This window comes from Stigmatopora argus, chromosome 5 (assembly GCF_051989625.1).
Source record: "Stigmatopora argus isolate UIUO_Sarg chromosome 5, RoL_Sarg_1.0, whole genome shotgun sequence".
NCBI lineage: Eukaryota > Metazoa > Chordata > Actinopteri > Syngnathiformes > Syngnathidae > Stigmatopora > Stigmatopora argus.
The window spans coordinates 10,512,501-10,538,878 of NC_135391.1; the positions used below are offsets into that span (position 1 = coordinate 10,512,501).

The window sequence follows — 26,378 nt, forward strand, 5'->3', positions numbered from 1 at the left end:
ATAATATATCACAATAATCACAATATAAAACGTTGTTTTTTATTCCTATCTAAATTTTCAATGGACAAATGTCATGCTCTTTGCTTTCCAGAACCAAACCAGAACCACAATCTATTGACCGTTTGTTAATCGGCTGGACATTATTAATATAATGACAAAAATGGAAAAAAAATAAGATTTTACCTCTTCAATGCCTTACAAAAAAAAATTGAATGAGTATCAACATGTAGTATATTTTTTTAATTTTGAAATTGGACTGTTCATTTTGATTAATTGCTTGCCATTGACAGCAACAGACCTCAAATTCATTTAAACTGTTAGGACAGACTGACTCATATTTCTGTGCGATTAACGGTGCTAAATAGTCAATCCATTTTGACTTGGCGCAATCATTCACTGTCAGCCTCTCCCAATCAAAATGGATTGGACATCTGTGCTGTCAATGGCAGTTAGTGAATTAAACAATCAACTATGAACAAAGACAAACAATGATGACCTGTAAGTTGGCACAGGACTTCCTATCCAAACAGGAAACACCTTCACAAAAGACTTGTCGCAGTGGCTGAACATATTTGAGAAGCCTGAGTCGTCGAGTTTGAATAATATTTTCAGGTATAAATTCTTTAAAGTTAAACTTTTTTTAGAATTCAAATATATTTTTGGAACAAAGGCCCAGAATTTTAAGATTGCTGATTCCCAGCATAGGTGGCCCGTTGATTGAGTGGTTGCTGTGTCGGCCTCATAGTTCTGGGTCCTGGGTTCAAATCCAGGTCAAGTTTTGATGTTCTCCCTCGGCCTGCGTGGGTTTTCTCTGGGTACTCTGGTTTCCTCCCACATTCCAAAAACATGCATGGTAGGCTCGTTGGACACTCTAAATTGCCCCTAGGTATGAGTGTGAGCATGATTGGTTGTTTGTCTCCTCGTGCCCTGCGATTGGCTGGCCACCAATTCAGGGTGCCCCTCACCTCGTGCATGAAGTCAGCTGGGGTAGGCTCCAGCACCCCCCGTGAACTTTGTGATGATAATGCAGCTCAGAAAATGAATTGAAACATTCATTTGAATTGTATTTTTCTGCTTAGTCAACATACGTGCTGTTGTGAACTAATTGCCTGCCATTGACAGCAATAGACCTTCAAACCATTTGAACATGCGACAATCACATTTGTACTTAACGACAAAATCATTGGATTATAAGACCAATAAAGGCAATTGCTAAAATGATTCAGAATGAATTGATCTCCTGGCCCCTCGATAACAGCAAGGGTCACCTGTAAACGCGAATATTGGGCGCACGGGTGGCCCCATGAGGGGTCACGGGCGTCACCCTGGGCCCGCATGCATGAATGCGCACCTGTCCGCTTGAACGAGCCCTGGATCCCGTCTTGGCACCTCGACACGGGCCGCTACTTGATGAAACTGTGATCAAATCGCAGCATTCTGCTCGAATGACACAAATAAACGTGCTCGCCACGCCGTAGTCACGATGCAATAACACGGCATTCTCGCCGATTAATCTCACAGGTGTGGAGGGGAAATGACAGGAACCGGTAAGGCTGCCATTATAGCTAGCTGACCGCTAACCGAGCGTACCTTTCAGCGGATTCCCAGCGCCTCTCCGGCTCGATTCATAGATGCTTTGGAGAGCCTCAAACGGCGACCTGGTCCAGGGGAAGTCGCGGTTGTTGGGGGGGATCAAGTCCCGATAACGTCGTCGTTCCGCCTCACTTAAACGGAGCGGATCATTTCCTTTCCTCCTGCGTCTTCGGTCGTCTTCCGCGTTGAGGTGACAGCATGTGACGTCAGCACTCGGCGACGCCCACCACACGGAGACGTTTCGCCGCCTCGTGCAGGTAAACGGATGATTGACAGGTGAAGCCGCCAGTACAATTTCAATCACAATGAGAGAGGATCGATGACACGCATCTAATAGCCATGATTTCTACTAATTTCTACAAGTATAAAAAGCCTTATCACACGAATAGTCATAGTAAATTAGAAAAAAATGAATTATACTATTCAATATTTTTATATCATAGATATACTGGTTCTGTAATATAATCATTACCAAATATTAAAATTGAACTCTTATACAACATACAATGACAATATTATTAAGGTGAAAACCATACATGTAAATAAAAACATAACATAAAATCTTCATACAGCTACACTTTATGTACCGTTTAGTACACCTACAGTATCTATACCTTTATATTCACAGAATATTAAATATAGATGACAAATGTAGTGAAATGTATAATTGTCCGATAACAGTACATATTCATTTTATAATTGATAAATCCCATATATTGTTCATGAACATGCACTGCCCTGACCAAATATTTTTTTTACATACTACTTATCATCATATCACTTATCCTGGAGCCCATCCCTAATTTAATTTTTTTTAATTTAAAAAACATTCATACAATTATCCTATAGAAGGCAAAAATGACACAGATTAACATTTGTTAATCTGTCAAAACCTGATAGTTTTTTATCTTTAGTTTTATTTCTATGATGCCACCCAAACTGGTGGTGGAAAAAGAACAAAAAAGTTTGATAACTGTAGAAGACAAATCACAGACAAGTTGTTTTAAGAAAACTGAAACTTTATTTGATTACATTTTCACACATACAGACAAGTGTCCAGCAAATAATTCTCACATTAACAGCACACATACAGTCCATATATTCACCACCTTCATTAATTTCAGAGGAAACTGTTTTTAAAAAGTCAGTACATTTCTAATTGACACATTTAATCTAAACCTCAACATTAGCTCGTAACAGTGCATTTAGTGTCAGCAAAGCTAGCAATTCTTCAATCTAAATAGTATTGCACTTTGTTAGGATACATGTGTGATAGAGACATGCAGCATGCTAGCTTTGTTGTGATAGCTTGCCTGCAATTTTGGTTAAGAATTCTGCTTAATTCATTTTCAATATCCATAAAAATAAAACAAGGACATTCAGCTTTTGGTTACATTCCCCCAGTGAAAGCTGCCCTGTTTGTCTTTAAATGCGTAGAGGTATTTTTTGGGGGATCAAGTTTGTTACCTCTGTTGAATTAAAGAAAAAAAATAAACATTTTAATCACGCATGTTTAAATGTAAGAAGTTTGATTGTATGTATACGTGAATAAAAGCATTATTAAGCGGTGTAGAAAGTTGCCAATAACTGTAAAATAAAGGGTTTGAATTTACAGTAGTCAAAACAAATTTACAACACTTGGACACAAAACAACCCTGCTCAAGCGTGATATGTAAGTGACTATTTCCAGTGTATACCTTATAAACACAGAATATTAGTTGACTAAAAGAGAAGGCATGTTGAAGGCGAACACACTGAAAGTGACTTGAATAAATTGCAAATGTAACTGAAAAAAACACTTTTTCCAGGCTTGACAGCAAGGAGGTAGGTCGTATTTTTATGCAAAGCACCAGTAATACGCTAAGACCTTCCCGAAATGAAAACCAACCATGTTGCTACCTAAAACCCGATTTACCAAACTATCCCTTTCTCATAGTGTAAACGGTCGTGACACTTAAGCCAATGGTGTTTCAAAGGCAGCTTGAGTGCACCAGATTTTTTTTTGTTTCAAGGTGAAAAGTGGAAATCGAAGCTTGACGTGTGAAGGGTTCACATTCTGACGCTACACAAAGAAACGTCAAGACGCTAATTGATGGATACAAACGTGCTCGTTGGTGATGAAACTTTGATGACTTTAACAAAAAAGTGCAAAAAGTGATGTTTTTCCAGTGATAAAAACAAGTGAAGAACCGTTATCAAAACAAACCCCAGTGCGCGTGATACAGATAGTGTTCCAAAACAATTGTGCAACTGAGTCAGAGTATTGCTACGTAAAATTAAAATGAACCGAAAGGCACCGAGGCACTAGTGCTAAAAGATTCACAATTTAGGCTTTCTCCCATCAGGTCCGCTATGAAAAAGATTTCAACTTCTAAACTACACAGCCAATCATGTTATTCCACGGACACAGGATTCCAGCTAATAAACATATACTGTACATAAAATATCCATTAAACCAAACCCCTGCTCTGAACCTAGACAAATTACGCGTTTAATGTTAAAACATACGATGTAAAATTGGACTTCAATTAAAAATAGAGACTTTGGTTCAATATTCCGCATCCCATTGCCTCTGTACCAAGACCCTAAAAACAAGTGTCATGTTAGTGTTGATAACAAATGACACACATGGATACCCTAATATAAACCACCTCTAGTCAAAATAAACCCACTGACTAAACTTCTCAGAAAGTCATGTTTCTGTTAATCCTAACGTACCAGCTCAGGTTTAATCGTTTTGCGAGTTCATCTGAAGGATTAAAAAAAAACTATTAACCCAATGTCAGATCTAAGGGTCACAAAGCAGCACATATTTTACTATTTGAAACAAACACCCTGTTTGAATCTGCTTTACCAGGCATAGAGGCCACTGGAGAATTAAAAGCGCCTTTAAAGCATTTCATGCTCAACTGTCTTATTTGTGTTGATCATAACAAGCACAGGTATCATAATTTGGATCAGAAAGCTGGAACTAACCTGCCTCCAACCTAAAGGCGTCTATAATTATTAAAACACACCGGCCAAAATGTCATAGCATACCATACCAGCTCAGAATTTGAACCAAAGACCCTAATGCAAGCTACTTTCACAAGTCATAATGACTTAAGAAACCTTCCTGCCACACATCATGCTGGAATATCTCCTAAAAAGGTGCAAATAGAGATCTCGAACGGTTGCTTTCAGAAGATGAGCCTCTTGGCAGTGACAAATTCCTCTAGCTGGATTTTGCCTCCACCCATTAGGCCAAATGCCGGGTACATGGTCCCCGAGCAGTCCACTTGCCTCTCGTATAGGCAGCGCATGTTATCGGCGTCATAGAAGTAGACGCGACCGGCATCGTAATCCAGGCACACGCCCAGGCGGTGCGGCATGGGCAGCGTCCGGTTGCCCGGGTCGGCCGAAGACGAGGGTGACGATTTGGGGATAAAGAGCTTGCCCATGCCCATGGTAAGGAGCGTGAAGGGCTGGGAAAGGTCGTAGCACGCGTCTTCGCTGCCGCTGTCATGGCCGCTGTCGTGGTCGTACCTGGACAAAAGAAAATTCGGTTCAGACTTTTGGTTTGTTTGATGTGACCTTTGTTTTTATACAAAGCGACAAATTATGTATTAGAATACTGATTCCCCACTACAGTGCTAAGGAAAAGTATTCATTTTTAATTGTTTACTTGACAGACGTCCAATCCGTTTGAAACAGAATTGGCGAATGATGTCATTCTTTGAGTCAATAAACAGCACATTCTTTCTCCAGCCATGTCAAGGCCGTACAATAGAACGTGCAGAAGATTAAGTTGTTTTCCACTAGATGGCAGAAGATACAATCATCCTATGCATCCATCTTTTACCATTCATTCATTCAACAGAATACGGTAATCCCCTGCATATTTGCACATTGGCGTTCAGAAAAACTCATCTATTCCCAGCTCTTCACTGAAAAACGACTGTCTGTTGTACTCTCTAAAATATTGTTAATTTTAAGAATCTTAAGTGTCAAATTATGTAGCCTAACTGACAAATATTCTATATTCTATAAGGTCTCTGACCCATGTGCACTTACAGTGCCATTTTTCAAATCTGCTGCCAATAATCCCAATACACAGAATGGTGTGAATGGAATGTGCAGTTCAAACATGGTATTTATTTTGTTTTGCTTTTCATAAGCAGTCTAAAATATTTTTGACATAAGGCTATAGAATTGCTGTAAGAGGAAAAACATAAATAAAATCATCCATGAGAGGCGAGAAAGGTCGTCTGTCTGAGAATGTAAGCGCTTTACAAGTTAATGCTGCTGCCTCTTACATCACAGGCTTAGCTGGAAGATTCACTGGTAAGAATGTGTCGTGTTAGAGTTAGGTTGCAGAATTTAGAATGTGCAGCAAGGCTGCAATTTACCTTGGGCTGCTGGTATCTCTTGGGTTGTGAAACCATTCCAGAAGCTTTGTATCTGAGGCCACACCCACTTTAACCATGTAAGAGTGCGACTCCACCTTTAAGGCCCAGTAGTGTCTGCAAAGTAGAACACTCCAAGATTAAGATCAACAGAATACAAGTTTAATGGGTTGATGAAACTTTAAAAGTCTTACATTCGGTGACAACACATTTCCAAAAATACATTTTTCAAAAAATAACAGCTGGAGCTACTAGGCAGTTGACTCACAGGATTAATCAAGTATCCATCTGTCAATCTAATTCCCTTCACTATGACATCAAACACCATTTCTATATATCCCACCAGATATGCTACAACATTTCAGATGTGTTTTGCTCACAAGAACAAGAATATATGGAAGCAAAAATGCATCCTATTGTAATTAATTTCCAAACATATATTTGTTAAGGAAAAAATGGAAATGTAAGGTCTCGTACAGATTTTTTTAAACAAATAAACAGCCTTTTCCTCACAAAACCTTTCTATTCTAAATAATTGAGTACCCCCAAAATGGCGGGTTTATGATAAATTCCCTCACTTCCACAATAATAATAATAAGAGCAAAAGATGCAAGTGTGTCGTTGACATACCTTCCCTGAGAGATGCCCGGGTCACCTATGATGTAGTCCAGGCCAATATAGCTGCCAGTCTGCACACGATCTGATGCGAGCAGAAAGGCCACACCAGCCACGCTCTCCACCACATCGCGCCGCTTGTTGAGCATCAGACGCTCCGTGCTGAAGCCACACTTGTCGCTGAACAGGAATTCAAACACTGCATAAAAAAAGAAGTCACAGAACATATTTTAGTCTTTTTTTGTTTGTTTTCAAAGTTGGTATCGTCAAGACTTTAAACATTTAAAATATTCATAGTTTCCTTAATAATGTAACATGCATGTTCTTTTTTGTATGTTTTGCAGCATAATCTTGATTAAATAAGCAAATTTTACAAAAGTCAGATTAAATATAGAGCATGTTGAAAATATTAAGCAACAATACAGAGGATAGGCTTTTTCATGAAAGTACTCTTTTCATTTGACATTTTCAATTGGACACTAACAGCCTTTAGGCATGGTGATGTTTAATTTAATATGTGAACAGGTTGAGTCAAGGGCATGACTATTTCTAAACACAGACAGCGGTTTAGAAGTTTTTGTCATTCAAAGAAAAAAAAGCTCAAACTAAATTATTAAAACTTGATGTCCTAGTTCTTAGATATTAATCAGTTGAAATATCACTTTTTAAATTATATCATTATACATGGATATTTATTACCAAAAAAAGGTTGATATTAATGTTTACTGCTTAACAAATTTCTCAGCTCACAGCTTCCTCTGCACTCCATTTAGACATTTTCCATTAATTCTGTTCATCTGTTCAAAATGGACACACGAGGGTGCTACAACACAATTGACTCACACAACTGGCTTACTACAAGTATAATGAAATCATCATGTCCAGCTATTCTCATTTGGATTAAATTAATTAACTTCTATTAATAGACAGTGGGTCAACAGGATGACGTCACGATATGAATGCACCATCTTCACCCAACCATTGCATGAAGAATCTCCTCCAGGGAGGAAAAGCTCATTTACGTGCCTGGGAATACCTTTTCACAATTGGGGCATAATGATTCCAACGTATGCTCACGCACTAGAGCAGAAATACATGCACAATTGTATGACTTCAAACGGGCATTTGCTTGTGTTAATTTGGTAAAAAGTGAATGGCAAATGGGTGGAGGTTCACTGTATTACAAAGGCATGAGCTACTTGGTTAACCATATAAAACGCAACATTGATGTAACCTTTGCAATTGGGAATTGAGGATGATTAGGATTCACGGAGTGGACTATGTGGCCTCTTTCTAGTGGTACCCTTCTGGATAAAATGGCACCATCTAAATATGCGTGGGCGAGAATTCAACCGAGTGATGTTCCTTGAACCTTTGGAATTGGCGTGAAGAGGGTGTAATCCAGATAGCACACTAAGGAGATTCTCCACCTTCAGACACAGCATCAATAGGTGCTTTACACTACTTGCAAAAGCCTGCACTTTTCACATTTTTATGTTGAATGGGTCCAAAAAGTTGTTGTGTTTCAGAGGTACTGAAGTCTTAGAAGCCCCTTTCACCCATGTTAGCATTTTTCTACCCCACGCTGTATTGTAAACCAGGCAGTTGAATGCCATATCGCCTTGGTGTCAACGGCACTAAAGATAGCCACACGGGTGTTGAGTGCTTCCTCAGACTTCACCCTTGCTTGGCATTCCTCCTCGTTACTGATGGTCAGTGAAACCCTTCACAATTTGCAGTACACAGGAAGCCAAACCAGTGTGTTCGAATGGCTTTTTTATTTTGCCAAGGCTCTGATTTGGATCATCCTTGACTGAAATTTGAATCTATCCATTTCCAATTTAAGAAGAAAAAGCACCGATTAAAGATGTAGAAAGGCCCATTACCATCTCACGCTAGCTTGTGAGCACATTTCTTCAAATAGCTCTCTCCAAAATATACCCAAACCCACACAGAATGCTTTCAGTTGAATGAAAGACAAAAAAACATCACCATGGTGATCTGCCAAAACATCATTGTGCCTCATTGCCTCCCTTGTATGACTCAGAATTTAAATAAAAAGCAAAGCATCTGTCATCTTTTTAATCCTTCTTTAAGCACCATGACAAAGTGGGCTGGCATTGTCACTTAAAACCAGAGTATTGTTACTCTGTGGAATATTCGTTTATGACTTGTATTTACCGTGGCCAGGAATTTCTTCAAAATGTCCTTAAAATACCACAGCTATTACTCCTGTAATTAGTGGTGGTTTTTGTGAGTATCCATACTGTGTACTTGAAATTTTGAATGCTTTTATTGTCATTATACAAGTATAATGACTTAAGCACTAAAGTCAACTATCTAACAATAATCAAAGTAATACTTATGATGTTCCTTACCAGGTGCAGGGGGTGTGTGGAATGTGACTTCTGGGCTGTAAGGGCTGAAGATGGAGTTCCTGCAGGTACGGACCCTTAACGCGTACAAGCTGTCAGCGTCCAGTCCGCATATAGTGGTGCTGGGACTGTGCAAGCGCTCCATCGTTTGCCAGATGCCATCCTCAGCATCCTCTTTCGACTGGTTCGGGCCTCCCAATCTGAAAACAAGAAATGTTTAGCTACAGAATGGGCTTTAATGGCTATTGCAATGATGCATTGGCTAAGTAGGCATGCGTGCCCACCTGCGGTACTCCAGTAAGTGTTGGTCTGTAGGTTGGTGGTCATCAGACAGCCTCCAGAAGATGGTGGCCTCGTTGTAGACTCGACTCTTGGACAGGTCAATCATCGGGGGGTCGGGAACTGGAAGATGGGTAGCAAAGAATTTCATTCACCAGGAATTCAAAAAATAAAAAATAAAAAAAAGCCTTTATTGTCATCATACACGGCTGCGTATAACGGAATTGGTGGTGCTACTCCACAAAGTGCGTTTTCCCAGTAAAAAAAACATAAATAGTAATTCACAAGATTTTTAGCAGATTTTTGTTTGTCTGTTTTTAAGTGGGTAGTTTCAGAAGCCGGAAAAGAATGTTTGGAGCGTGGATTTAGACTCCAAGTGACAATTTAAAAATGAAAGTCTAAATCTTGTATAGTTGGACCCATCAACATACCTCACCATATTCTACTAATTTCAGCGAGGATCAACTTTTTTATCTCAATAGTTAAACATTTACTATAGAACTTTTTGCTCGACTAAATCAATTGAGAATCCTAAATGGTACTAATCACAGTGCCTGTAATATTAAAATTGCCCAATAGTGACAGTTTGGGGAGGGCAAATAGATTCTGGTTCCTACCAACGTCTCTGTATCGCATTTGCCGGCAGAGCTCCCACTTGATAAGCAACATTTAAGAAATTATAATGCATGGATGAAAAACTGTAGAGTGATTGGCAAATGTCATAAGCACTGGAGCTTATTGATTCACTAAGACGGATCTATAAAAGCCTTAATCCTTCTTAGCATTGTACCTTGCCCTATAGCGTGAACTGCTTCAAATATATGTGCACAAGTGGAACATCTTGTAAAACTCCAACTTACTACACTACTACAACTACTTTCATGGCGAAAATCCAAATCCTTTCAAATTATTCCCCACGTTCGCTTCCAGTCTGTAACAAAATGGGGGCAGTGTGTCATTAGACGTTTAAGGACTAGAGAAGAAAAGGCTGCAAGCAGACTGAGTGGAACATAGCCAAGTTTCACTGCAGGGGGGTCCAATTTCTCTCCTTTCCATCAGCCTTTGTTCCCGCAACAGACAGGAAAGATAAATTGGTGCTCACAGTCCAAATAGAGAGCTCCATAAAGTATGGTTTAATGAAGTCTAAAAGTAGAGTGAGCCTAGATTATTAGCAATCTCAATTCACAAATTGATTATAATGTGTTTAGTGGAATTAAAAGATAAACACACAAGTGTAAAGTAAGCTTGCAGAAGTTGGCGTTGACATTGAAGGAATAATGCAGATGGTTTTAACATTGCTGAAATAGCAAATGCAGCTGAGGTCTGTTTGGCATGTTGCCAGTCTACTATTGAGTAGGTGCAGGTCAACAGCTGACAGCTGCCCCTTATTGTCAAAAGAATGACAAGCAGCCTCAGAGTTTGAAATTTCTAGTTTGTTTCAAAACTTCACTTGAAATGATTTGACTAAATTATAAAGGCTTCATTGGTACTATGTAGATTATGCCTAATTTTGAAGGAAAGCAGGTTAGACAGTGTTAGGTTTGTCTAAGAGACAACTGATTCAAAATAGACAGCTACCACATGAAAAATAAATAAATGCATAATGAAATGTTTTGATTAAAAATTTAGAAATGTCTAAATAAAATGTATTCAATTCAATAAAAAATATCTATAATATCTTATTTGTTTTAAATTTTATTTAAATCATGATTAGCCTGTTTAGTAAAACACAAATGTGGAAAAGCAATGTCAATTACAATGGCTAATTTGAATAATTTTCTGACACACATACTTATCAATACAGTCATACCTCTACTTACGAATGCTTTTAGGTACGAAATTTTCAGGTTACGAAATTTTTGCTATGCAAATGAGTGACTCAAGATACGAAAAAGATTCGAGTTACGAAATCCCCCAAAAAGTAAATGCATTTCCTTATCTGTTATTTTATTTTGAAAATATTGTCACGGATGCATTGATTCTCAATTTAGAACATCGCTACCCTTTACTGGGCTCTCATTTCATCGCTCTCATATAATGACAATAAAAGCATTCAAATCAATTCAATTAAGTCAACATGAAGGCATTGATTAAAATTGCATTAATCTGGTAAAACCATTACATTACATTCCACCATTATAGTATGCTAAAAATCAGTGGATAATGAGATAAGTGAGAACATGATGCAAAGACATGTTCTCACTCGTTTTCTCATTATCCACTGAATTGATCCAGTATTGATCCCCATGTCTTATTTAGTCGCTTGTTATCTGCAAGCGCCTGCTCTTTGCTCCGCCAATCGGTGTTGTGTGTGTCCTTGTGTGACATTACCTCCACCAAAGCACAGCTCTTTGAGAAGGGTCTCCTCTCTCGAGGTTTCCAGCACAAACTCATCAAAGCTGGGGTCGGCTGACGGATGGAAAGTCCTTAGAGACTCGGTGGCCTTCTGAATTCTAAACAAACACACCATGGAATACTGCTGAGCATTTTAGGAATTTTCAAGTTTCTCTTTCAAAAAAAAGAGGATCAAGAATAGGGAAGAGTGGACAGTATCATGATCCCGCTAGTGCAAAGGTTCCGGTCTCAGTCAAAGCCGCTAATGGGATCAATTAGCCAGCTTAAAGTTGCTTACTGCATTTGGTAACATGCCTTCACATGGCTTGCCATGTTTATGTTCTTCAGCAACACAAACACACAAAACATAAGTAACTTAAAGTCTGAATTGTACCTGACGTGAAGCTGCTTGGCAGTCTGTACAAAGCAGGACTGGTCTGTTTCTTTGAGAACCTCCTGAGCATAGCCCACCAGGCCACTGTTCTCCAACATACCCTGATACTCTTCCATCTGGGAATATAAAAACACATTACTTAATTGGAGTACAAATTTGAGATCAGAATAAGGACATTGAAATGTAAAAAGTCACTTGAAGAAATCAGATTTGAAAACATTTTGAAAAAGTACAGTACATTTAATCTAAGTCAAGAATAATTATTCAGAAATCATATTAGAAACAAATGCATGAAACTAAAGTCAAGAAATGATAAATTGATAATCAAATGAGAAATTTCAACATTTGAAAAATACAAATAGAAAAAAAAAATCTAAAAACCTATAAACAAAATCCTAAATAAAATGTAATCCTAAAAAAATAAAAAAACAATTAATTTTTCTAAAACCATCGGAAGGAAAAAAAAATGAAAGCCTTTGCAAAACCTACCTGGGATTTGAGTTGTCCCAAGCGTCTGTCTCGAGATTGCTCAATTGATTTAAGCAACTCCGACTTTCTCTCCTGCAGGGTCTCAAATAGGCGGTCAAAGTGCTCGTTGGCCTGGCGTTCGGCCAGCTGCCCATTTTCCTTTAAAACAATGGAGAATTATTAGGAACTCACTCCAGCACTTTGACTGTGCCAGCCTACATCACATTCAAAGATAACCACACTATATCCTGTCAAATTACAATAACATCATCAAATTGTTCAATACTATTGTACAATATTGTATATTATAATGAAATATCACAAATTATCAAAAAAACTGTTAATTGAATCTGATTGAAAAAGTCATCCATGCAGATCCCATTTTCATCTCAATGACAATCCAAATATACTGTAAATTATTTTCATGGTAGCTAAGCATTTGTTAGGACAGAAGTTGCTACTGTTGTTGTGGTTGTTGTCTTTAAACAACAGCTGTGCCTCTTTAAAAACTCCACCCAGGGTGTCAGGATAAACAGGCTCAAACTGTGACGTGAATTAGAGGAACCCAACATGCAGTTTCCTTCTTTGTGTGGCTTACCTAATGAACCCGATTGCACTTAATACATACAGCATCCCAAGAGACACTGGTTTAGACTCAACTGACAGGTTTTCAAACAAGCCACCCGCATGCTTTGCTCACATTAATGTACCTCTGTCTGACTGACGAGCTGCTCCAGTCCAGTAATTTGAGTCCTTACTTGGTCCTCTTTGCTGATTAGGTAATGGATACTCTTAGCCAGCTTCTCCTGTGAGAAAATGGATTGAGATGATTCAGTGAATTTTCAGGAGACTTATGCACACAGACGGTGACGCAGCATTTTCTTAAAAACAATTCTCGATCTATCATTGTCCAATATCTGTATATTACGGACAGATGTGTTCATATGGCACACACGGACAAGATGCAATACTGGTCCATTGACCGAAACCTGAAACAGGGCCAACTGATACGCATTATTCACAGTTTCACAACACAAAGGATCCACAGTCATGGGGAACAAATGCTTGCATCCAATATTAACATGCCTGCACTCAGCTGATAGAATTTCACAAAGATTCTGTCCACAAGGAAAGTCTAAACCCATGGTGTGTTTCAAGCGCTGTACCGTTCAATGTCCATTAGCTGAATCAGGGTTCATGTTTCAATCCCCTACCATCTATATTCTCAATTTTGAAATCGGCTCAAAGAAAGGACACATTATATCAAACGCACAGAGACATTGCAACACCATTGTATTCTTTCTTTCTACACATTTCATGCTTGGCATTTTTTGCATTCAAAGATGTTTACAATGGTCTCTAACGAGTTTAAAGCTTATCGGCTGAGTATTACTATAAAATGTTCCCCACCTCTGATGTTAAACCATTAAACCTGTCCTCCAGATTCTGTGTCAAATTATTTGAAGTGAAGCTATCCACACAGAAAAGGGAAGAGACTGTTTGTTTGACACCGAGCCGTGTTCGAGCACGTTACCTTTAGGATCTTGTAGGCATTGCTCATGGAAGTGACCTTGTGGTTAGCGTGGGTGCCTCCCAACTTGCACAGGTGGCACACGGGCCGCCGGCACACCTCGCAGTACATGTTCACCTTCTCCATCTCGTGCTCAGGGCACATCAGTACCTGGAACAATATATACAAAAGTGAAGTGAAAACAGGAAGAAGTCCATGACTTCATGAAAATATTCAGACAAGTTTCCTGATCCTGATATCTTAAAATAGAAAATGAATTCAGCATTTAATAAACAAAAAGGGAAGCAATTTTTTGCATCCAGTTTGCTTTTAGTAGAATGTTTAGGGTAAACAAGCGTGCATAAACAAATCACAAAAGGCACAAACTGACATTAATGTAAATATAACTCTTTCCTTGACATACAAACTAATCTCTCGGTCAAGATACATCTCTTCGCCTTTTCAATTTTGCCCTTTGGAACTATTTTGAGGCAACCTAAATATTAGAGAACTATCACCAAAAAAAATGAAAGGACGTGCATTTTGACTAAATATAATTTTCACCTTATTAACTTTTTAAATAAAAATATTTGACAGAACTTGCCTTTGGTCTAAAGTTGGTGGTTGGCCCCACATACTCATGTTGTGCCTTGGGTGTGCCCCAGGGATGGTGAGTCTTGAAGCACTCGTTGCAGTAGCTGACCTTGCAGTCCATGCAGCTCTTGGTGGCTTCCTGTTGCTGCTGTGGTTTGCAGATGTTGCACATGATGGCGACGGCGGCGCGGGCCGCTTGCCGGTAGCGCTCCACGATGCTCTCCAAAGTGAAGTTGCGGAAAAGCATGCTGATGCCACGCTCGCCCAGGTCGATGTCGTGCTGGCATCCCGGACAAGCGATTGTGGTGACCCGAGGTGTTACGGATCCTCGGCGCCAGCCCGGTGACGCAATGGATCCTGGGAGAGAGGAAGGACATTGAATGAGTAAACATCATGAGGAGCTTTACACATAAAGTCCTAATCGTTTGTTTAGCAATTCGTCTGAGGCCCTAAATGTGAATACTGTATTCCCCTCAAATAAGAGCCAAATAAAATTGATCTAAGAAAAATATTTGGGAGTCACTGTGACCACGTAAATTGAGTCATAAAGCCCACCCTTACACAGTGGGCAATGTTCATACATATGGTGGTTGTCTTTAAGGATTATTGATGGCATTTGAAAAAATCTAAATATAATACTGTTGTAATACAATTAATTGATTTATTTAGATAATTATATTTTAATTTTGTTAATTTTATTTTACGGCCCCCAAAAAATCTTTTGAAATTATTAAATAATTATGTATAAATTCGCAAAAATAAAATAATTCCCGTTGACTTTGTAAATGAGGGAGTGCAATATCAAAGTCTTTCATTTTATGGTTATGGTCAGCATTTCAAAATACAATCAAAAGAAAACACTACAATATCGATCACAAATAGGGCCTCAGCATTTAGTCTCTTTAACTTTGTACTTTACATTTCCCCAGTAACTATTGACTACTACCCCCCACAGATGTGGATGCATCTAATATTGAAGCACAACACAATGCATCAAATCAAGCAGCTGTCAGTCATGGATCCGGAAGGAGTAAGCACCTTTGGACCAATGTGGTTCGTCTGGGAGAACAACCACATGCGATCAGGTAAAGTAACCCTTGCGATTCAGTCAACATTCACAACAGTGGTACACAGTAAGTGCTGAGAGTGAGCTGGACTAGAGAACAATTTCGAAATCTGCTAAAAGTGGTTAAATTTGGAGTAAATCGCTTTGCAAGACTTCCACTCAATTAACAGTGCAGTAACAGTACATTTTACTTTTACTTTTGGGACAACCAACGTTGTAACTTATATTAAACATCACCTGTAGTCAATACAGTTTGTATAGTGGTGACAAATAAAATCCCTTGGCGTTATACCCTATGAGAAAATGAATTTTGCAAAGACAATTTCTACTCCATTATCATGTGATGATAAATGGCAAGTGATGTTGCTTATTTTAGTCCAATTTTGCAAATACTTAAGCTCTATTGTCAAGTATCTTCAAATTTATTCAAATAATCCCAAAATGTTAGGTTCTGTAAAAAAATAAAAAGTCCCTTGAATGTTCACTATACAGTTAAAAAAAAATGAATGAGAATTTCCTGTATTTTCTTGAGGGGAACTTCATAAAAGGACAACATGGAAGTCAACCATCATAATGAACTGTGTCGAATCATCCGTCCATTTGACACATCAACACTTACTGCATTTCCACATACGCAACAAGTCCATACTCAAAAGACCCCGCCCCCCATCCCCACAATACTTTACTTGTTACAGATGTAGCAGCATCTGAACAAGCGAGGTGCATACACAGCACAGACACTAAAGCAGTGAGGGCGGAGGCAAAAAATGACACACTATGAACACACAAAAGGCCAGCAAACTGGTAACAACTCTGCAAACACAAATAAAAAAATAAAAAAACACATTGACAAAAATATTGCTTCACGTTTTTGGGGCACAGGAGAAGTGAGGAGTGCTGGATTTATCTCAGTATTTCCACTTCTTTTCCGAGGACCTGAAAATTCAATCAAACACTCCTCAGGTGAGGAAAAGACACTAGGGAAGGGGGGAGTGGGGTAACGCAGTGGGAGGAGCAACAAACGTGTGAACTACAGTACGTATATTCGGTGTGCAGATATTTGGTGCATGTGAGAAAGGCGATAAAGCATGATTGTTTGAGACCTCTGGACTACTATGCAAGCGCTAATCATGACAAACTCAATATGACGATGAGCATGAGCTTCTATACGTCAACTGATCTGGCCCTGCAGCGGCAGTGCGAGGGATAAATCCAATTGTTTTTCAAATGACATGTTAGTCAGATTGAAAGAAAAAAAAAAAAAAACTTTCTCAGAGATGACTATTCTCAATATAGAAAGGGATGGAATAATCTTGGAATGTTCTTACTTAATTTCCATACTAACATCTGTTTAAGCATGGGTGTAGTTCGACTTTTCCTTGGTGACATCATGTTCTCCACACACAAAATTGGACACTGACAAGGCACTATTATACTTTGTTTAGAGTCAATTTTCAAGAGGAGCATACAACACAATGCACCCTCCATGTAAACTTTGACTTCTGTGTCCAACTGCCTAATGCTTGAGTATTTTACTTTCAGTACTACTAAAGCTTAATGAAAAAAAATTGACAGGGGGCGTTTGCGCAACCAATACATTTCCTGGTTCAATTCCAACTGGGAATAAAATATTCCTCTTCGCCAAGTAGTTGTGTGAAGACCTTTGGGATAGTTTTTGATGATTTAGGGCTGTGGATAAATCTGACTTGAGCTCAATATGACTTCTCATTTTTATATCATTAAACCGAGACGACACCTAACAATGCTGTCAGGAAGCCATCTAGGGGAGTCCTGGGTGTGTGCCGGCACCTGGGCCTAGGCTTCTAGTGGGCCCTGTGTAAAGTGGGTGTGGTCGGGTGAGGGTCTGGCTTTGGGTTGACGCTAAATGGAGCGGACCGAAGACCCTGAAGGCACCCCAGTCTCCAAAAGAAATAACCTGGGCAAGCCCAAACAGCACCATTGTGTTGCAGTTTAGGCTCCTTTGTTTCAAACTACTCTTTTTTTAAGGAAGGATTGTGATTGCAGTCATTTTAAGTGAATGACAGGATAGAAGATATTCGCTTTGAAAGCAGGAACTGATTTTTAGAAGTTTTACCCTGATCTCAAACTACTACTTGATCTCCAAGGGAACAGAGAAACTTAGAAATGGCTTCTAAGTTGTACTTGCTAGGCAGTTGTCATCAATTTTGTCGCGCAGCACGACCACCTACACAAGTAGAGTGACTAACGACTTTTCAAGTTTACGAGGTTGGCATTTTTCCCAGGGTAATTAAGCAGCCATATTTCTTGAGGTAGAGCATTTACAGATTTGTCTGTTTCTTTTTTTGTCAAATAAGAAACATGCATAGGCATTTCTGCATTTTTACTTCTTTTCCTATTGTGGCAAAAACCCAGATTATAACAGAACACGGTGTAGTTGATCATTAATTTAAAAATTAAGCTGGAAACGCAACCCAAATAGTAAGAATCTGGACACGAGGGAAGAAAAAAAATACTTTTTGGGAGTAAATTGGAGAGTATAATATTCTATGGCCCAAAGCTTAGGCACTACTACAGCATAAGATAATGCACTCAATAATACAATAACTTGAGATCACATAAAAATGCATTTAAGTCCCATCTACTGTGTTTGCTGTTGTGTTTGGTAGGCTCAAAAAAGGGTGGGCAGTAGCGGAGAAATAGCACTCAAGCTAGGGTTTCACAAAGAGGGTCCACTGGCGACACTGTACTCACTACTACAGCTACTCAACAGCCGGAGGCCGCTTCTACCTCGACTTCCGAGCGACCTTCGCACTGAGGCTGCAAGTAATCAACAAAAAGAGATGACAATAAAATATGAAACCAACATGAATGTGTGTGACTTAATCATGAAAACAGTCAGTGACAAGCAGGCGGTAAAGAAATAAACATCAGAGAGTGTAATGTAGGTGAAAGTGGAACACAAAAACATTTATAAAGAGTATTCTCGACATTTCCTGGGCAGTCTGTGTGCCTGGACTGTATTTGCAGGGCTTAGTTTTTTTTCCAAATGTTCTTATTCTAAGAAGAATGAAATTGTGGTGAGAGAGAGGGGGCATTTGTTTTGGCACAGCGATGCCTGTCCCAGTTGTCCACTGATTATTAATAAACAGCCAGCAAGTCTTCTTCTATTCTTCACCTTCAACTAATCCCTCATTCATTCCTAACGGGACAGTCTGCGTCGCTATGGCAACCGACCATTGAAGAGGTCCTGGCCGACATATTCTGTCCAAGCTCGTAAATTGTAAACAAGATGAACTGGGAGTATTTGTAATCATCTTATAAAACTTAAAGAATGCTGCAATTTATAATCCTTAATAGAATGCTTACAGCTTTCTAATGCTGAAAAAGAATGCATTTGTTCATAGTTTACATATATATGGGAGTTGTCTGAATGCTCAGAGGGATTTTCAGCCTGCTGAGAGATTTGCTTATTCAAAGGTGGAGGTTTGGGTTTCCTGTGTCCACATGTTGGATATAGTAAACTTATTCAGTTTGAGTTGAAGACTGTGCCCAAGATTTTTTTTTTTTTTTAGCTTTGGTTTATTTTTTTAACACCGTCCAGAAGAGGACCTCTCATTGCCATAGCAACCACTTGCAGTTTGGGCTCAGTGTTATTGACTGAGGGGCTCCAATCAAGTGAAGACTGGAGTAGAAATGCACGGATAAGCAAACACGGGCAAGTGTTTTGTTCTCTAACCTTGTAGGTTTGGGCAAAAAATATCATGTTGTTATATTTTCCAATTAATAGGTTAAGTTAAAAAAATGTTTTATTGTGTAAACTACTTACAACAAACTCAATTTTTCAAATACGGTTTTATTGGCAGGATTTATTTGCAATAAAATCAGTGTCTAATTTGTGTATGTTCTCCAGTGTTAGATTGAACAATCTGATGGAACATTTAGACTATTGTTTTTATAGGGGAGGTGTCTTAGGTAAAACAAAAGACTGCAGAGTATGCGTAAATACTGCGGCTTCCAAATCAATGATTACTTGAGCGCGTGTTCATTTTTGTAATTTTTCCCTGACAAAAAAAAATAGTTTTTTTTTTTTTTTTTTTTTTTTAATTATAACTTGAGCTGAGCAAAACTCAGTACACATGACTCATAAAAGTGAGTAGACATGACTCATAAGTGACTCCAATTTAGGAAAATAGACAGGATTTTCAAAAAGAAAGGCATCTGTGCCACACTATCCTTAAATCATTTGTATTCATTAATATAGGACAAGAGGGAGGAGGGATGCACAACAAACTAAAGCTTGGCCCACTTTGAGCTCGGCCCTTTGTCTTGCTTCTTGAACGGTGGAACCTCTGAAGTCTAACACTTTTTTGACCCACATTTTTGAGAAAAACATGAGCCCCAAAGTCGCTCAAACATCAACTACCACATGTTTAGCTCAAATTAAAGCATTCATGTTTTGCTTTATTTATTGTTTCGTGAAAGTCGTAACAAAAGGCAAACTGTTCAAGGGAAATAACAAAGTAAAAGAGGAAATCGCGTGAGATAGGCAGACGCTCAGTCAGGGTTTGTACCCCCAGTCTTCCGTAACATTTTGATTACCTCGCTCTATATTAACTTACTTTGCTTAGTTTTTTTAAAGATGTTAAATTGCTTAGCGTTATGCGACCTTAAAAGCTTTACATTCACGTTAAGCAGCATTCATTTAAGATCCTCCATGTTATCTATTTTAATTCATGTTTACTGCAGGTATTGTAGGTTTCTTTAAAGTTTCTTAAGTTGCATCATTCTACTAAGTACTTTCCAAGTCACTTCATAAAACTTCAACTTTCATCATGCTACTTTGAATAACTTTTTACATGACCTCATTTTAGTTTTTATTAGAGTACTTTAAAGAAATTAAACTAATTTTGATGATTTCTTTCTAAATACATGGTCTTTGACGATAAGTGCTGAAAAAAACGGGCTAAAAGCTAAAAACAGTTGAGTCATTTTGATTTCTTCTAAATTCAACTTACCGAGTTTTACATTTTAACATTTGTTAAATTTAAGTACAAGTATTTCATTGTGTTTGACTGTATATTTTCAGTCTGACTGAATTCATATTTTTTATAATAGGGAAAAAAAACATTCAAATTTCTGTGTAAATTCAAGGGTACTACTGTGTCTTCATCTATTTTGTTATCCATGAACAAAATCTGGTATAGCACTAACCTGATCGCACCAGCTTGTCTAGCTTCTCCATGGAAGGCGACGGCACACGGGATCTGGGACTGCCCGGCAACGAACACTCGGAGTTACCGTCCAAGGAATCGTCGTAGTTTAGCATGAGAAGCTCCCGGACACATTTGTGACACACGCTATGCTGACATGGCAGGATGAGTGGATGTGTGAAGAGTTCTTTGCAGATGGGGCAGATCAGCTCACGCTCAATGTTCTTGATGGGAACCTGCAGGGAGCAAAGCAGTTAGCCATTTTTTTTTACCAAACAGAGCATGGAATGTTCACCACACTGTCCTTATATACTTGAGAAACATTTCCTTAAGTCCACCATACAGTACAGACATTATGGCTGTCTTTCCTGCATACAGACATTTTAGCCAGATGTATTATGTACATTATAGTTTATACCCACACAGCCAACGCTGTAAGAAAGTGCTTTACAGAACCCATTCATTCATCTACAGCAGGAGCCGGGAACCTTTTTGGCAGAGAAAGCCAGAGACAATTATTATTTATAAAATGTTATTTCTTGAGAGAGCCATACTCCGAATGTAAAAGTCAAAATACATGAAAATGTGCCTTTTTTGTCATATCAACACTTAAAGTACCAAAAGTCTATGCAAGAGTATGCATGAACAAGGGGGTATATTGAGAAAATAATTATGATTACAGCGGCGCTAGAGGTACATTTTGGCTTGCATGTTTGCGAAGAGCCACATATGGCTCACGAGCAATAAGTTCAATACCCCTGATCTGTAGTATCGCTTAACCTCACGAGTGTCTTGGGGGTGCTGGAGCTTATCCCAGTTAACCATGGCCATGAGGCATGATCCAGCTGGAACTGGTTGCCAGCCAATTACACTGCACCCAGGAAGCCCCAGGATTGAACTATTGATCACAGATGTGAGGCGCATGTGCAAACCACTGTGCCGCAGAGCACATGACCCACAATAAAGCAGTAAAACAATCACCAAACAATGAACCAACCGACACATTTTACAGTCTCTTATGTTGTTTGACACTGTTACACATGATAGAGATATTTTTAGTCTCCTTTGATCATCAAAGTGCCTGGTTTCACTCATCAAAGACACTAATTCCAATACATAGTAAGCAAAAAAAACGGCAAAACCTTCAATTACATACTCAAAGAAAGAACTAGTCTGTAGTCCAATTTTGATGTAACTTATTGTAACAAATACCACAGGCTTCGCACTGATTAATCTTCTCACCCACAGAGTAAAGTTTGTCTAAATTTTAACAACATATTTTGGGCCAGTTTGCAGGCACAGTGATGTTCACTGGTTGATCAGATTTACAAACAAACACAGTTTAAGAGAAATTATTTTATATGTTATCACAGGTGTGGCCTTATTGGCAAGCATAAAGCACACTTGTTGGCCATTGTGGTGTTTTCTAGTCTTTTGCGTGGTTCTCACGCATTATATAAGGAAGGATTAAATCCAGCGGCTAAAGGATAGCTCACGTTTACGAGGTAAACGGCTATTTTAATCACAAATAGACAAAGCGACTGTTGAAAATAACCTGAATTAAACTCAAAATGATTTCAAACAAATAAACGCCTTCAATTCGCATTAGCTCATTATGTCATTGAATCCAGCACTTCAGCGTAGTGAAAAGTCCGATTTTCAACAAATGTAACAAACTTTTCCCTGATTTACTTACCGCGTGAGTGCTACTGCGCCGCATCTCCACAGACATGGCGAAGGGTCTGAATTTCACTGATCACGTTGAATTAAAATAACTAAATAGAACAAATTTCTTTTGATCCCTAATAAAAACGGCGTGTGAGTGTGGAAGGCAGCAGCAGAGTACGAAAAAAGCCGTGTGAACATTCGGTGACGCGGCTGAATGAGCAGAAGAAATAGTATACCCGAGCTTACTGTGGCCGTGAAGGCACCACGCGAGGAAAGGGAGGGGGGAGAGGAGGGGACATCTCCATGGGAACCACCGTTGCTTTCAAGAGCATCTCGTAAAAGAAAAGAGCTAGTGCTTTAATCTAACACGGCGCTCATTCCGCCGTATTTATATTTATTTATATATTCAAACGAACACGGTTTTGAGTGTATAATTGAGTCCAGTGAGTCCATACGTTGAATAGTAGTAAAACAAATTTATAGACACTGTGAGTGAACTCAATGCAATAGACACAAGACCTAACGTCTAGGCCAGGGGTAGGGAACATATGGCTCGTGAGCCATATTTGGCTCTTTGGATTGGGTGCACATGGCTCTCCCCTAACCTGTGAGGTAAAATATGTAAATCATTGTGGAGAGAGCTGAAATAACGCACTATAGTATAATCAGTACATAAACAGTGGAAACATTGGAGTGCAAAACTTTTTCGACAGGAGCACCATAAAACCTGAATTTTGTGAGTTGTGTGATTAAGTAAGTGCAGTACTGCACTTTTGTCAATATCTTATCTGCACTCACATTCATTTATCAAAACGGCGCTGTCAAAGGCAACCGATAAGTTAACAGGAAATATTAAAATGCCCCCAAATCAAAAGCAGTAAGCTGCAAATGCCCCAAAATCTGCATAAAGTGACCATTGTAAAGGAAACAGCCTGGAAAATCCATCAAAACTAATAGTAAATGATCCAAAATTTATTTGAAGTGGGAAGGTCAAACTCATTATCGGCCATTGACAACAATCTCTTAAATTGGCTGTGGAGTGTAGATGCTCATTTTTGAGTGACACTGGATGCCACGTCTTTTATTTATTCATTTGTTGATAGTGGTTTCACTCAAATAATGACAATCACAAGATGAGAACAAGAGCAATACGAGTGTGCAGCGTCATCACTCTTCCTTATTAACCACAATCATAAACACTTCTCAGTAACCAAGTGCCCTGACACACTGCACAGCTGCTCCCATATGTGCCACACACTATATACACTACTATACACAAACAACTCCAGTGTGCTTCCTGCCTCCAGCACATTGGAACTAGTGGACAACTACACACACCTGTCATTAGAACAGTTTTCCTCCAAACTTCTAACAAAAGAAATGGATAAAACAGCCAAGAATTGCTCTTTAATTCATCTTTAAATAGAATAGTTATCTGTAACCAGCAGTGGCGTCAGAAGTCATTTTGATGTAAAAATAACAAGCTTGCACTGGTCTTTTTTCGCCATTTGATATTCAAATGTACATCTATTAATTTACTCTAATATTATACCCACGATCCATCAATATTCAATAATGTGTTTTATTAAAAATCGTCTCAAAATCATTTTCATTTGAGAATTTGTTGCAGATGTCATCTTGAATTTTGCCTTATTTTATTCTGCTGTCTTTATAAGGGGAATGTGTTCTACCTAGCCCATGTGCAGAGGAAGGTTGAATAAAATAAATGTAAATAATAATAATAATAAAGACAATATTTCAGCTATAAATGTAACTTAAGTTGGGGAAAAATAGGTTTTGCTTTAAAAAATAAATCATAGTGAATTTTGTATTGACGTGTACAACCTTCAACAAGTTCATTTTTTCATAAACAGTAAAAAAAAATTGGAACATCTCCCACTATGATGCAGTACCTTAAATCCACCTTAAATCAAGCTGAGCTAAATGAGTGATTATTTCATTTAATCAATCAATTACTTTTTATTAATATTTATTAATATAAAAAAATAATTAATTAATCAATTATTTTCTTTCTTTCTATATTCATTTATTTATTAACTTATTTATTACCTATTTATCTATGTCTAAAATGTTTTTCCTGTGTCTGTATTCTCACCCTCTTGCTACTGACAGTGAAATTTGCCGAATACGGGATGAATAAAGTTATTTAATCTAATCTAATTATTATCATTTTGACAGAATATTTGACGATCGGCATATTATCGTCCATTCACACCGCAACTAATCATCATGATTCTGACATAAGCCAGCCATCCTTCATAATCAATGGAAAAAATGCTACTAAACATCTCATATCGTCAAAGTGGAAGTCCATTGTATATCCTCGGTCATACTAAGATGATCATAAATCATCTGGATGTGACCCAAACCGCACCGGTCATGCTTGAAGACGCTCGGGAGCCTGACGACTTGACAGCCGGCTGCCAGCGCTCCCATCACCGGCAGTGCGACTCACCTCGCCCCGCTCGATGCGCTCCACAATGCTGGCGAACTCCGTCATGTCCTCAGAGTCCGACATGGCTTCAAATTGATGAGGAAGAAAAAGGATGAAAAGGGATGAAAAAGATGATGCAAGCGAGGACGCTATTTGAAATATTACACACGCACGCACATGCACAACAGCTGTGGTTTAGATCAACATGAATCACTCCCTCCTTATTTGTGTGTAACAGAGCATGCGCAGACCATAGGAAAAAAATTGGGATTTTTTTTTTTAAATATACTATACGCAGTCATTTTTTGGTGTAGAGCATATTTCACACTAAATCCTGCATGGATGCTGCATCCAAGTGGAGATGTCTCCTTTATCAGAGCCCCTTTCACATTTGAATGAATGGATCTATTCTTAGACACAAATTTATTATCTACAGGTTTTAGAAGATTAATGTGAAAGAACAAAGAGGATGGTGATTCTCTTGTTTGGTGCTATTACATTTAACTGTTTATGTTCAGAAAATTGAATCCCTAACCATATACAACAACCAGTGCCACTTATGATTTGGCAATTATGTTTAACCTATATTTCATTGGATACACTACAAAGACAAAATATTTAATGTACACACTGATGGACATTATTGTTCAGGGAAACAATTATTAACATTAGCAACATGTGCCAAAATATTACATTAGTTTATTATAATAATAAATATTCAAGCAATGTTTTGGAAGTGATGACATTAATGATTAATAAAAAAATTGCATATTGAATAATTTCCCATTTCTGCTTGATGTGATTCAGCTGTTTAATACTCCAGTATGTCCATTGTGGTATTTTATGCTCCATAATTAATAAGAATAAAGTACTGTTCTGATTTTCTGAACCTTTTAATGATATTATGTACCTAAAATGATGAAATTCCTAATTTCCTTGTATAGTTGTACATTGGGAATATTGACTGTAAACTGTTTGACTATTTTTTTTAGAAACTTATCCACAAAGAGATGAGCATCACTCCATCTTTGCTTCTGAATAACCAAGCAATTCAAGGAAGGTCATTTTATACCCAATAATAACATCCATCTGTTTATGATTAACCTATCACTTGTCAGATGTCCGACAGGTATTTGATCAGTTCTTTTGGGACGCGTTAATGATTTTCCAAAATGTGCATTTCATGGCATAATCACAATAAAAACTAGTCTATTTGCTTAAAAACAATAAGGTTTATCAGTTTGAAAAATAAATATATAGTATCTGAAGTGTATGATGATCTGCATGATTTCCAGATTCAGTTTTTATTCATGTTTAACCCAATGTCCCAACGGCTGCATCATGTCATTATGTCGTCTAAGTAATGAATCAATCTATAATTCATATCTGCCTGGCATCCAACAGACTCCTCGTATATATTAATATATGTACTGTAACTATCTACCCATTG

At 38.3% G+C, this 26,378-nt stretch overlaps 2 protein-coding genes across 9 annotated transcripts in view; both read right to left on the minus strand.

The window, feature by feature from the left end:
* ccser1 (coiled-coil serine-rich protein 1) overlaps positions 1 to 1,829 on the minus strand; it is a 92,742-nt gene extending 90,913 nt beyond the window's left edge. The window contains exon 1 of the mRNA XM_077600071.1: positions 1,591 to 1,829. The gene's annotated coding sequence lies outside the window, so the exon portion shown is untranslated. The remainder of the gene's footprint in view (positions 1 to 1,590) is intronic.
* Positions 1,830 to 4,676: 2,847 nt separating this feature from the next.
* On the minus strand, positions 4,677 to 25,155 carry trim36 (tripartite motif containing 36). 8 transcript variants are annotated; one of them, XM_077600732.1, is made up of 15 exons: positions 24,950 to 25,155; positions 20,807 to 21,041; positions 18,383 to 18,412; positions 16,481 to 16,549; positions 14,558 to 14,904; positions 13,978 to 14,124; positions 13,154 to 13,249; positions 12,465 to 12,602; positions 11,976 to 12,091; positions 11,579 to 11,700; positions 9,253 to 9,370; positions 8,972 to 9,168; positions 6,609 to 6,792; positions 5,982 to 6,095; positions 4,677 to 5,118 (listed from the first exon to the last, which is right to left on the minus strand). In XM_077600732.1, exons 1-15 carry the CDS (start codon positions 25,010 to 25,012, stop codon positions 4,773 to 4,775), a joined length of 2,322 nt encoding a protein of 773 aa, XP_077456858.1. In that variant the 5' UTR covers positions 25,013 to 25,155; the 3' UTR covers positions 4,677 to 4,772. The 8 variants fall into 8 exon arrangements, with proteins under 8 accessions (XP_077456858.1, XP_077456856.1, XP_077456857.1 ...); XM_077600730.1 differs by having other exon boundaries at positions 18,347 to 18,412; XM_077600731.1 differs by lacking the exon at positions 24,950 to 25,155 and adding an exon at positions 22,502 to 22,756 and having other exon boundaries at positions 18,347 to 18,412.
* Between the last annotated feature and the right edge of the window lie 1,223 nt (positions 25,156 to 26,378).